The sequence below is a fragment of the Uloborus diversus genome, chromosome 3 (genome assembly GCF_026930045.1).
Source record: "Uloborus diversus isolate 005 chromosome 3, Udiv.v.3.1, whole genome shotgun sequence".
Classification (NCBI taxonomy): Eukaryota; Metazoa; Arthropoda; class Arachnida; order Araneae; family Uloboridae; genus Uloborus; species Uloborus diversus.
The window spans coordinates 81,286,766-81,300,927 of record NC_072733.1 but is presented as its reverse complement, the minus strand read 5'-3'; the positions used below and the strand labels follow the sequence as shown (position 1 = coordinate 81,300,927).

The 14,162-nt window shown below is 31.3% G+C and overlaps 1 protein-coding gene across 1 annotated transcript in view; it reads left to right on the top strand.

Annotated features, from left to right (window-relative positions):
• The window catches only part of LOC129218407 (uncharacterized), a 63,957-nt gene extending 54,702 nt beyond the window's left edge, over positions 1-9,255 (top strand). Inside the window, exons 11-12 of the mRNA XM_054852659.1 lie at positions 358-408; positions 7,089-9,255. Coding sequence (XP_054708634.1) covers positions 358-408; positions 7,089-7,093 — 56 coding nt within the window. The 3' untranslated portion in view covers positions 7,094-9,255. The remainder of the gene's footprint in view (positions 1-357; positions 409-7,088) is intronic.
• Positions 9,256-14,162: the final 4,907 nt, after the last annotated feature.

Below are 14,162 nucleotides of genomic sequence, written 5' to 3'. Positions count from 1 at the left end.
AAAATACCGTCCGTTGTTTTATTAGATCCATAATCTTGTGCGGCAATGGCAACTCTTTTTTTACACAGCTGTGGGATACGATGACAACAACAATAAAACATTGTAGTGAACACGAAAAGTAAAAGAAAATAGTTCAAAGTAATAATTGCCTCTGTCGACAATCGCAGACATTGAAATACTAATAATGTTGTCTTTATAAGTTTTGTTTATATGGCATACACTGAAAAATCAAAACTACAGTTTCTGGTTTGTTAAGAGAAATAATATGAAAAACAATGGCATTGTTTTCCGAATGATTTTAAATTTTAATATGTATAAATAATTTTAACTGATTTTAATCCTAATGTTTATTTTCAGCTCATAACGACGCTCTTTCCCTAGCATCAAAAGCGAATCGCCCGAAGTCAAGTAAGTGTCACATAATGCACTCATTAAATGTAACTCATGAAATAATTCTCGAATCACTAAATGTTTGAGATGTTCTTCTCTAAAATCTTCTCTTTGAATCCTTCCGAAGTTAACGATCTCTCTGTATCTCGTAACATTCGCACAGACAGAAACAGAAGTGTTTTAATTGATATTAGTGGTGCATTGAGTAAAACCACTTCACGTGAATCTTCATCGCGATTGGATAGTTAGATTGGATAAAATCGTTATTTTTGAATAATCTGATGAAAAAAAAATATTTTTAGCAAAACTGAGGAACGCTCATGCTCTTCTATAAAAGCGTGCGTCAACCCTATACTTGAGGCATAGTCATATTTATTTTTAAGGTTTTAAGTAGTATAGGTAAGGTTTTAAGTAGTAAGGCCGGAGTATAATTAGTTTTTCTACTCCGGCTGGACTTACAATCAATCAATTTCGTGAAGAAAAAACGACGTTGGCTCGCGGACGAAAATTATTTGGCTTCGGTACTATCTCGACAGAACAGAAGTTCCAACAGAAGTTCAATTCATAATAAACAAAATTACTCTCTCAAACGTTATTTTTGGCCGTCTACTGAGATAAGTACGCTTATTTTATGCTTGATGATCATATGAGGCAATGAGAAGCAAAGGGATGTAAGTGCCAAAATTAAAAATTTGGAGAGCAGTACAAATGATAAGTGAACCTCTGCTCTGTTTTGAGAGAAGAGATAGTACTAATAGCCCTGGTATTTCTACTATCTATAGCCGTAGATATGTATAGTACAATATCTACTATATTGTACTATACATATATACTATTTACAGTATATATGTTACTATTTACATATATAATAATACTATTTACACAATAAATATACTATTTACATATATTTATAGTATATACGCAGTCATGTTTTTCCGAATCATGACTACGGAAAAACCGTAGCATGATTAGGTTTTTCTAAATCATGCTATACAGCATGATTTAGAACAAAAAAATCAATGAAAGTCTGCCTAGGATCTGAACTTACTCGTTTTACTCGAACCTTTAAAAAGTCCACTTACACCCCTTTGCTTCTCAATGCCTCAACTGCTCTTTGTTCGATAAACAAATAAATAAATAAATAAACAAATAAAATCATAAAAATAAATAAATGAAATAAATAAAGAAATAAATAAATACAATGTGGATAACTGACAAATCGCTTTTCAAAGGTTCGTCTGAACAGCAACAACAAAAATAAACCAGCATACAGAACACAACATCCAGCCTCCAGCCCCTGGTATTAATTTGAATTTTGACGTCGTGACTTCAAATTATGTTTTTTTTGTATTCAAGAGTTGTGATAGGACCCTAATCGTTGGGTTTCTCGTTTCCGTAAATGGCTCCTATTGCAATTATAATTGCAAAAAACATAATATGAATTCAAGACATCAAAATTCAAATTAATGCCAGGGGCTGGATGCTAAATGTTATGTGCTGGATGATGATTTGTCTACACTCTTAATTCAAAAGAGCGAAAAAATAACTCTTAAAAAGAGTGAAATCTATTGCGGGTGCATTCATTCTTTCTGAGTGCTAGCTTTATCAAAAAAAGACGCTTTACGAAAAAACCAAGACTAAAACTTTTCTTTATTCGCGTGTAATTCGAAAACACTCCGTTGATGAGCGAAATATAAAAACATTCTTTAAAAGAAGGACTCAAAAACATTTTCATTGGTTCGATTCTGTCACGTGATTTTGTTTAGGGAGAATCTTCTATACCTCCACGTTAGGCTTACCCAACGTTGGTCGCGAGTAACAAGTGGATGTCGCATTCTAAATGTCTTCATTTAATGAATTTAAACAATATTTGTTGCCGAATGAGGTTTCTGAAGGAAGTGCACAAAAACTGCATGGTAAGTGCGAAGAATTTTCTTTTTTATTAAAACTTGTAACTGTTAATATTTCTTGAACGGCTCGTATATCATTACAAATCATCCACGTGCAATGTTACGGCGAACTTTTTGTAACTTTTTCTTCCAAATGAATGAAACTTTCATCAACAATTTTATTTCGATCATCGAATCAAAAATATGACATTTGAAACAGTCGTTACCATCTTTGGTGAGTGTGTACTATATATATATTTTAGGCAGGTGTTACAGACCCGACCATGCGCAAATCTATAGGTCGGATACCGAATCCGCTCCCGATGGTCGGAGCTCCAACCACTGCGTATATTTTAAATTAATCAAACATTGTTTTTGTGTATATTAAATTTTAAAGAGTATCATAAACTTTGTATAATACACTCATTCATATGTGTAACGGGCCATTCATTAATTCAGGGTCCTGAGGGGGAGGGGGTGGAAAATTCTCTACATACCCTTGCTTGGAGAGGGGGAGGGGGGGGGGTAGATCCATTCTTACGTAATATTTTCAAGCCGATATTTTATATTAGAAATCCGCGGTCAAGTGGTTTGGCAAATATTATATTTCATTTGCTTCAGGAAGGTAAAAGTATGTATTATAGGATGAGCTGTTTTTTACTTTTGTTTCAAAGAATGAAACGTGTAAAATATAATAAAAGAATCGCACTGTGTGGTACAGATGTGATATACCCCCCCATTTGGCGACATCCGATTTTTTGCACAAAATTGAAATATTTTTCTGGCCAATGAGGCGATAAATTTTTAAGCATGGCATCCCTGGTGAAACTAACCTGTGGTTGGCAACGCGAAGGCAAACTTGTTCGAACTTGTTTACTTGGGTTCTTTACTTGGTTTTACGCAGGAGAGATATGTGTTGTTTTGTGCAATATACCTTACAGGAATGCTTATTTTGTGTTAGTTTAGATTCAGTAGTAGTGTTTTGAAGTAAAAACATTAGAAAATGCCAGTTTCTTCAAACTTGAAGGTTAATTAAAAGTTAACTCCAACGTGGTGTGTATCTGTAACGTGCCATTGTCATATGATGTATTGTTTTAGACTGAGTGTGAATATTTATATTATATAAAAAGGTAAGTTCTTTATTTTAGAATTCAGAAAAAAACCTCTCACTTCCAAAATTCTTTGTTTTTACAAATCCTTGAGGGGTTCTTGTAGTTTTTAACTTTATTTTTACTGTATGTAAATTAATTTTACAGAAATAGTACGGTTATTTTGTTCTAAAAATTAATTCTTATCGATGCCACGAATTATTTAGACATTAACGTGCCTCCTTTAGGTACTGAATTTTATGTTAACAATTGAAAGTTCTTTCGGTTGTACTCTTAAAAATGCTGAATTTTATTAATAAATCTGCACAATAATGGTGCATATTTCACACTTAAAACTGTGTCATTATTGTACACTGAACGGAAGGAGCCACCCTTGGGTGTACTTACACATGAATATGCATAATATACATAAATATACATAATTGTGACCATACTCCGACTGTAATGTATATTAACAATCGGAGGGATAACGGACCGAGCGGAGCGAGGTCCCGGCGAGCCAGAGGTCTCATAGTACTTTCGTAATGAGACCGAGGCAGGGCCGGCGAGCCGAGGTCTCATTACGAAAGTACTATGAGACCAAGGGCTCGTATCCCGTAGAAATGATGAAAAAAAATTAATGCATTAATTTCGACTTGTAATTAATACAATAATTTATTTCATTGCATTTTAATATGTTTACAAAAAACCCCGGCCCTGTACATTTTTGAAGCATATATTCGTGATGTTTTTTGTTGTGCTTTTATGTTGTTTTTATATATATTGTGTTCTGAAGTGCTTTGATCAGGTTTTTTTATCTGATTGTTTCCTGTTGGCGCTAAAAAAGCATCGCTAAGAACGATGTATGACATATGTCGTCATACATCGTTTTCTTGGCGACGCTTTCTTGGCGCCAGCAGGAAAAAGTCGCCAAGGGTGGGGTATATCACATCAGTTCCCACTGTGTTTTGCATGTTTTATTTTTAATTATTATCGCATCATATACAAAAATTATTTGTCAAAAAACATTCGGTCTAGATTCCTTAAAAATTTTTTTAAAAAAATGATAGTTAATTTAAGAACGATCCCAGTGATGTAATATTTGTTATTTTATTATTGTGAAGAAAAAAAGAATCTTACCTAAGATTGGGGGGGGGGGAGTCTTACATACCCTTACATAGGGGAAGGGAAGGTCAAAAATTGCCCTTACGTAATTAATGAATGGCCTCGAAGAAACAAAATTGAATTCAAACGTATCTTGTCACAATTTATGAGTGACTTTTTAAATTAATTTGAACTGATGTAACTTTTAAAACATTATTAATGTTAAAAGGCACACCGAGAATATCAATATAGAGTTTCAAAATTTTAAATCTATTTATTTGGAACTGTGTGGGTTTTTTAGTTTTATTTCAATCTTTAGATTCGGAAATGTACGTAATATTGCACGTGGGTGATTTGTAACGATGTACCAGTAGTTCAAGAAATATTACCAGTTAAAGTTTTAATAAAAAAGAAAATTCTTCGTATTTGCCATACAGTTCTTGTGCATCCTCTTCGGAAACACTAAAAACATTTTTTTTTTTCATTTTTTAATTTAAAAAACTAATTTTTTTTTCAAATTAAATAAGTTTTAAAAACAGTTTTAAATTCAAATACACAGCATAAGCACATGAAAACACGTTTAAAAAACAATTTCACCAAAGGAGAGTGAAATGATTTTACCTATTTTATTCTAAAAAAAGAGTGAAATAGCGGCTTTCCAAAACAGAAAGCAACCACTCATTTAGGATATTAATTTAGTCTTAAAAAGAGTGAAAAACACTTATCAAAAGGGAGTGAAATAAGCTTATCCAAAAGGAGTGAAAATAACCGCTCCGCAAAAGGAATGAAATTCACTCCTATAAGGAAAGTTCGTTTTCGACACTGGAAAGGAGTGAAAATTTACTCAGTCTGAGGTAAAATCGCTGGAATTTTTTAAGAGAGTAGGATTGTGTAAAATCGAGAGGTTCGGGTATAAATAAAGTCGATTCCGGAGGACATGGACGCCACCGCCTAGGAGAAGGGACATATACACTCCTTTGCAGGAAGTGTATCCAAGCACGGAGGCCGGTGGACCTCAAAAGTGATCCGGATCGCCCAGGGCCGCAGAGGGCCAAGGCGGACCCCTTGTCAGTTATGTCGCCGGACCCCTCCCGTCCCCCCAAAAAAAGATAAAAAGAAAAAATAAATAAAAGGGGGAAAAGAAGAAAAAAAAAGGGGGGGGGGAGAAAAAATCAAAACTGCTTACTTGAAAGCAATTACATACCTCTCTTTTAAGTGTCACAACAGTAAATACCAAAAGTAAATTTTACTAAATTGTTACTTTTTCTCGTATTCGGAGCCCCCCCCTTTTCTTTCTTCATTTATTTTTTCTTTTCTTTGCGTCAGTATCGCCCCCCCCCCCGCCCCCTAAGGCCCGGGCAACTATTTTCCGACTAGGCTGACATGGCCTCTCGTCGGGCCTGGGAACGCCAACTTCAATGAAGTGAGGTTTATTAAAAATTCATAATTGCTCAAAAAAAAAAAAAAAAAAAGAAAAAAGAAAGCGTGTTTACAGTAAAGTACCATTATACGAGTTTCGAGGGACTGATGCGAACATATAAATGAAAAGACGTATAATAGAGATTTTGTGGAACTCTTTCTTTAAAAAACGTTTTTCACCATAATAGTAGTAGTTCATTACAGCACTGTATTTTTATTAAAAACCTTAGTGAAGCTGTTGTTGGTTAATTTTCGTATGCTATCGCACTGTCCTTGATTTTTTCCGTTCAGAGACAATGGGGTTTAGAGAGAAAACTGAAAATATTCATTTTTTTTCCTATTCAGTTCTTGTTAATTATAAACTTGTCGATTTTTTTTAAATATTAGGTTAGTGTTGTATTTCAAAGATAGTTCATGAACTTTCCGAGAACTTTTCGAATTTCAAGAAGCATTCATAAGAAAATGAAAAAAACATGGGTAGGGTAGAGTGATTAGTGAATAAATATTTAAGCACAATTGTTTCATTTTTGAAAATATCCTAGTAAGAGTAGTAGAATTTAGTACATGACAGTAAAAATATTTTTATTGATATATGTAAATATTTTTTAAAGAAAAAATGAGGGAGCATAAAATGACTGCTTCAGGTTTTTTTTTTCCGGTTATTCAAAGGAAAAAAATGGTACAACAAATAAAAACATGAACATGTCTGACCAGTAAGCGAATACACATTTTTCCAGTGAATGAATATGTTTAGTTGTGGTTTTAAAATGTTTTCGTTGTGATATTTTTATTTTCAGTGTGCTTTGTAAAGCAAGTTCATGGCTTTGTGTTTCTTCTACATATATATATATATATATATATATATATATATATATATATATATATATATATATATATATATATATATATATATATATATATATATATATATATATATATATATATATATATATATATATATATAATTTTATTTTTATTACTATTATCATCACGTTTTTTTTTGCACATGATAAATTTTTTGCAGAATGAATAATTTACCTCTTACATTAATAACATAACAAAGGTAAATTTCAGCATATTTATTAAATTAAACCTCAGAATTAAACTTTGCAAAAGAATTTCTCTTAACTTTCTCTGACATTTAATTTTAAATTATGAAAATATCATACTTATATGACTTTATTTTTAATAATTTTAGGTTAATTGGACAGTGGAACCAATTGCGAAGACTTGATAAAGTAATTAGGCCTGTTTTACAAGAAGTTGCGGAAAGCGTCTCCCCTCATATCCCAACCACTTTCCTTATTCCTGTATGCAAAAGACCTGTTTAACCTACCCATATGCATATTAGTTTCGCTTGTCAGTTTGCACGATGGCATTGATGTGATACAATACACTTCAAAGAGCGCTGCTGGCAGTCCGCTTGACACTGTCCATTGAAATATATCTGTAATTACACTCTCAGCGTAGACATAATTTGTTATCGCAATTAAGGTTTGCAGTTGAAATTTCAAACTGCATATAGTAAGTTTAAGATTTTTTTCTCTTTTATTGCAAAACATGTAATTATTTCAGCTTCTTCTAAAATTTGACTTGAGGGTTACAGGTCTTCCATAGTTTTTACGAGAACGACTTTGAATAGTGATAAGAAGACGGTTTCATGTATGTTATCTCGTATTTAGGTAGTTAGAAAGAATTAAATTTATAAAATTTATCAACTTATGAATCAAAAACAGTATTTCATAACAGTGATGAGCAGTTAATAATGTATGTATCAGACATTTTGAGGTACTGTTGAAAATTTAATTAAAAACCAATGAAACAAAGATATTTTGTAGTATTAAACAAACGCTACGTGCACTTATGTAAATATGTGTGGATATAAACATTATTGATAGCTCTTATTTAATTGCATGGTACATTATAATCTGAAGTAAATAATATAAGGATCGAATAAAAGGCTACCTTTGTGTTGGAGAAGTTGCGTCAAATTTATCTTATATTTTTAAACAGAGGATATCTAATTTTACACTCAAAAGCAATATTTATTATAGCGATTTGATTATTAGAATATAATCAGCAAAAATTACACACAGTGCAATTTATGGCTGATATTTTTATGTAAATAACGGGTCAATGATGCAAATAAAAATGAAAATGAGACTTGGATTTGATTAGAGAAGAATTTTTCTTGAGTAGTTAATACGACTACGAATTTCAAGATTTATTTTTAACGGATGTAAATAAAATTATATGCCTGTTTTTATCCTATAAAAATATCTTATCTTACAAATATACAAAATCAAAAAGATTATGAAATATTTAAAGACATTGCATATCAATTCGAATATTGAATATAACTGAAATAAATTTTTTCGGCCAGGTGATATTTAAATGCTTAAAACCATATGTTTTTGATGTAAAATCATATTTTTTCATCACTTTTTAATCATCACTCAAATTCGAGGAAAAAAAATTCAAATACTTTTTTTTTCGATTATTTTTTATACATGTAAGAGATGCATCGGGTTTATGTTATTCTCTTTAACGTCAGTGAACGTCTTGGCAAGTATAAAAAGTTGAGAGATTGGAAAATAACAAATCTGAATTTGAATCAGTTTTTTTAATTTGTTTTATTTTTATTTGATCTCTAGGTCACTTTATGATTCAAATATTAATTACATAAAAATTGTTTCTGCTTTTTTTCGGAAGTGAAGTAGATAATATTACATTTAACACCGTTTTAGTACAGCTATCATGATACATGTGCACTTATCCCATGAGTGTATTAATATAACTATATTCGAAATTTAAACACTCAATTGGATATAAACTGGTTACACATCACTTAAATGTTCTTAGAACTATCCGAACTAGAGGATTAGTTCTGTTACAGTTGTATGTTTCTGAGATTTTTGTATAACTTATATACCAAACACTAAAACACAGCATTTTCCCTTAATATTACAAAAAAAGTTTTGTAGTTAGTATAACGCATACCGAATACAATGCAAATACAACGTATTTATTTTGTTTGCTATACCCCTTAGGTCAGTTACTATATCATTGTAATTAACATTAAAAATATTCGCCTTCTTCACAACTTATTCAGAGGATATAGATATCAAAATGACACAAGGATTTTGAAATGTAACACATAGATTCTAGTCTTTACAGTGTAAATAACGGAAAAACATATCTATAAATATGAAAATGTAACAAAATCAAAATTGTTCTTTTGTTCATTTAAAAAAAAAATATGCTTTGAAAGTCAATAACTGTAACAATGCAATCACAAATGATGTAATTCTTTTCACAATGTACATTGCTTTGTGTATGTTAATAAACTGTACTGTTATGTTTAAGAGCATTCATTTTGGATATATTACTGTAAATTTTGTCTTTAAAAAACGTTATTTTATTTTCATGGGTTTTATATATTTCTTAACGACGACATTTTGAACACATGAACCTTTAAACACCTGAAACATGCTTTGAAGTTGGAATAAACTGATCAAAAACTTGTCCGTCCGTTACCTAGAAATTATGTTTATATCAAAATGTTACAAAAAAAAAAAGCTAGTCTCGTATGCACCTTAGAATTTTCTAAATACGGTAGCATTGAAATTCAATTTTAAGAGAGTTTACTATTACGAGCTCCTGTGAAAATGATACTGATGGATGAGAAAAATTCTCTGTATCACATTTTTTTTTTTTTTTTTTCAAAGTTGCTCAAAATCTTTTTAAAAAATGTTGAGAATTTAGAGAGCCAGAAGTACAAATTCATCCGCTGGGTCAATTAAATTAGTAATTACTTCAGAATATAAGTATAATTGTCTAATTATAAAAAAAACCCATTAATTTTGAACCAACATACAAAGTTCAAAAAAACCTAATGAAACGAAATTTTCGACTCTATGGCTTTTGAAATTAATAGCATTTTAAAAGCTATATAATTTAGGGATACACCGATAAGCAAATTGGCCGATTACCGATTAATCGGCTGTTGATAATTTGCCAATTAATCGGCTCTAGTCGATTAATGATCATAACGATTATTTTTGATGCTACAAATTCCTTCGTCATTTTTTTTCCTTTTCTTTTTTTCTCTTCTGTTTTGCCCTTTTTTTTTTTAACTTCAATAGTTAACAGATATTTTCTGAGGGACGATTTTTCTCCTCCTTCCTAATTTTCTAAAAATAATTTCAAAATTTCAAGAAATTTCTTTCAGCAAATTTTCATATTAATGTTAATAAAATCACATAATGTTAAATAGACATGAAAATTTAAAAATATTAGGGGCAGCCTGTGGTCAGCAGGCAAATTTAGGAGCATTTTTGAACTGATAACTTTTATTGGAGGGTAAACCGATTTGTGACATAACGCGCGTAACAGGGTAAATTTAATTATGATATAGAATGCTAAGAACGCAGGATATGCGTAAGCCACGGTGGCTCGACCTGAAGACGCGGGCATCGCGAGATATTTTTAATATAACTAATAGCAAAAATGTTTTTGTTTTGAAAATAAATTGAAAGATTAAAAGCTGTTTTGAATATGTATTGTTTACAATGTTATTGGTATTATATTGTATTATTGAACTCACCTTTCGTTAGGAGATTGCATTATGTTGCGACGTTCATCCATCTTCTGTTAGTTTCATTACTTTTTCTACTATCACTTAGCGCTTACCCAAAGAGTAAAGAAACAAAATTTCCCCGACCATGCGCGCTTCTGTCTTACGTGCGAACGAGAGTTGGCCGCTAAGCGCGTTATGTCACAAATCGGTTTACCCTCGCATAAGAAGTTATCACTTCAAAAACATGATGCTGAAAAAGGTAGCAGAGAGTGGTAATGAATATCGCATGGGATTGAAATTGAACGAGTCACTAACTAGTTTCTATTAATGGACTTAAAAAAAAAAATGTTCTCTTATAGAAATTAGTTTTCTTAGGTTCCCATTATCGATAGTAGTACGGATTCAAGCTATTTAGCAGAATTATAGCTGTTTCGAATTGAGTCATTTACTTCTGGGATACATGCCTCGATTCATTATACTTCTCCATTAGGCAACCATGATAGAATTTTTTAATTTCAATTTACTGTAACGAATTTTAACAAAAAATTTCTCTTTTTCTAATGATTTATTTTGTGCCGAAATAGTTCCAACTCATATTTGTCTAAATGTTTTCAGTACACATTGTCCTCACGAGGTGCCTTGGCACCATCCAAACTTGTTGCACAAATGAATAGCAAGTTTTTAAATACTGGACTATAGCATACTTCAATTTAACGATTTCCTCAATTTAATGATACATTTCACTGGTCCGGATTTAACTGCTTTGAATATACATGCTCCTCGATTTAACGATATCCCTGATTTAAAGAAAACTTTTTCCAGTCCCTTGACAATAGTTAAATTGAGGTTGTGCTGTATTTCTAAATCGATTTACCGTGTACCATAGCAATCACAACATAGTTTTTTCCTCACTTGTTGAGCTGAATTAGTTCTCTCGTGAAAGGATAAAACCATGTGTAACAGTAAAAGCATATCGATAAGTTAGCAAGGGCCTCCAAACTAAAATTTACATGTATCCAAAACCCATACGCACGTAATATACATGAAACAAATATAACGTTTTACTATTTTACAGAACATAATTATTTCATTATTTAAAAATTATTTTAATCAATTTTTCATGTACATTATAATGTCAAACTGAAAGTTTTCCTGCCAAATAAAACGGCTTTTTCATGGTATAAAATGTTGGGAGCCTCTGATTTAAAACGAATATTCACACATCAGCGATATTTGTCTAGAATGCAATATCTAATCGAGATGATATGACAGGAGTTGAGTTTACAGTAGAATACAAAAATTAATCTTCTGATGAAGAAGGTATCTACACAGAGGGTAAGAGGAAATGAATCCTGTTTTTCATTTTACTCAAAACAAGCCCCAATACTTAAAATTAATGGAATAATTTTTGTTTTCAAAATTCAGTGGGAAATATTTTCTCTCAAAAAGTATCAAGTGACTATATACGAAAAGTATAATTTCAGTAATGTATCTTATACATTAGACAAATTTTATTTGGCATTTGCAAACTATTCATATACATATATATATATATATATATATATATATATATATATATATATATATATATATATATATATATATATATATATTTAACAAACTAACTCGGTCGTAACTTTCTATAAACTCAGTATGATCAACTTAATGTATGATTCAAACTATAGTTTCAAGTCACTGATTTAAAATTTGTACTCCTCTAGCAAGAAAGGAGATTGAATCTCCTTCTCCCTCTCTCACTCTTTACCTTTGTATATTTCCTTAACGTGAAATAAAAACATTGTCAAGGCTACAAAATACCAATAGCTGCTTTTTCCAAAACCTTTATTTTTTCCAAAAATCATTAGGTAACGTTACAGAAATGGATGCATTTCAAAATGCACATATGACAGGTAAACATGAAAGTTACAAAACATGATATGACACGACCTGACATGATAGTTACAAAAAATGAAGAAAAAAAATGTTCAAATAATAAGCAAACTTGAGAACAGAAAGTCCGTATTTCTTTTACTATTGAATTTATTTTTCTAAACTTTTCATGATTTTTTTTAAACATAGCAGGAATAAGAAAAAATTTCATAATGTAATTTAAAGGGATGGAAATTAGCCATGAAGGTGGGGGGAGGGGTATATTCATTTATAATTGAAAATCAGCTTAAAATGGCATTTGATGTTCCTAGACAAACCTATATAATTTTTAAATAGTAATACCTGAAGATAAAATTAAATACACCATGAATATATGTATTTAAAATGATTTTCACAAAGTATGACTAATGTAACATAAAAAATGTATGTAAAAATACAGGTTTCTGTTCTCCATAAAATTAAATCTTGTGTCCCGTCACCATTGTTATTGTTAATTTAAATTTTTATCTACCCTCTTCTAAAGTTCATTGGGTTCTCGTCCTTTGACTTAGCTGCCTATTGGGCGAAAATTACAGGTTTTTCACTGTAAACAAACATTTTGAAAGTATAAGAAAGGAATGTAAATGAAATAAAAAATAATGTTTTCTGGAATCACTTTATTTTTATGCAATTGCAAATATGTCAGTATTTTTGATGAACTAATAACTCCTCAAAGTAAGTTGATGTTAAAATCAGTAAATATCACTACTTTCCTTTAATGTCTCAAATCAAAATAAATTGCTCATAATTATATTAGAACATCAATGCATGAATTTAGAAAAGCTTCATACAGTTTTAAAAATAATTCTCGCCTAATAATTAAAAAAAAATCTCAAATTCTAAAAATTTAAAGTGGAACAGTTTATCTTACGCTAAGTATGCTTAATGTTTTAATTAAAAATATGAAGACATAACCTGCAATGCATCACTGTACGAAACGGATGTGAATATTCAAGTGTTTTAACTGGCGGTTTGACATACGAGCGGAATTTCACCTGGAAAAGGTCACCTTGGGAACAAGGCTATCTGCTCGAAATGGTCAATACTTTTTATCTTGAAATTCCCTCCCCCTTTCGGAAGGAGATAAAAAGCACTTAATCCCTTTTGAGCAGGACGTGCTGTCAAAGCTCAACCCCTTTCTTTTCAACGCGTGTCGCAGGGAAGAGTGGAACTCCTCCACACATGCTGCCAAGGTCCGTCCCGCCCATTTCTCCCTTCAACACGTGTAGCAAACGAGTTGAATTCCTTTCAGCCAGTCGTGTTTTACTAATCACAACTTTCTGTAATATTTATGAAGTAATAATCTAGATTTTAAATCTCTGGAATTGCTATCTCCTACTACTGCTCTAAATTACTATTCACATATTTTATTATTGAATTTAACTACTCATATTCAGCATTTATAAAACAATATTTGGATGAACAATATGAAATAGCTAAATGCATTTAGTTATGATTGTAATGTTTTGTATAACCTGAAATGATACGTAATAATAAAAAGCAATAAAGGAATTCCCTCCCCCCTTCCGCGCAACAGCAATTCGTTGTTTTTCTTTTAACGCTGGGGGAAAAAAGCACTGCAAATTTATACATCTATGCATACTTTTTACATACTATGTTTGTATATGTATATTTTTTTCTTTATTTGTGCATTTTTATGTTTCGAATCTCGCCATATTCAAGACTAAGTGATCGTAATAGCGGTATACCTAGACTTGCCTTATTTCCGAAATGTTCAACCAACCCCCCCCCCCCCCCCCACCG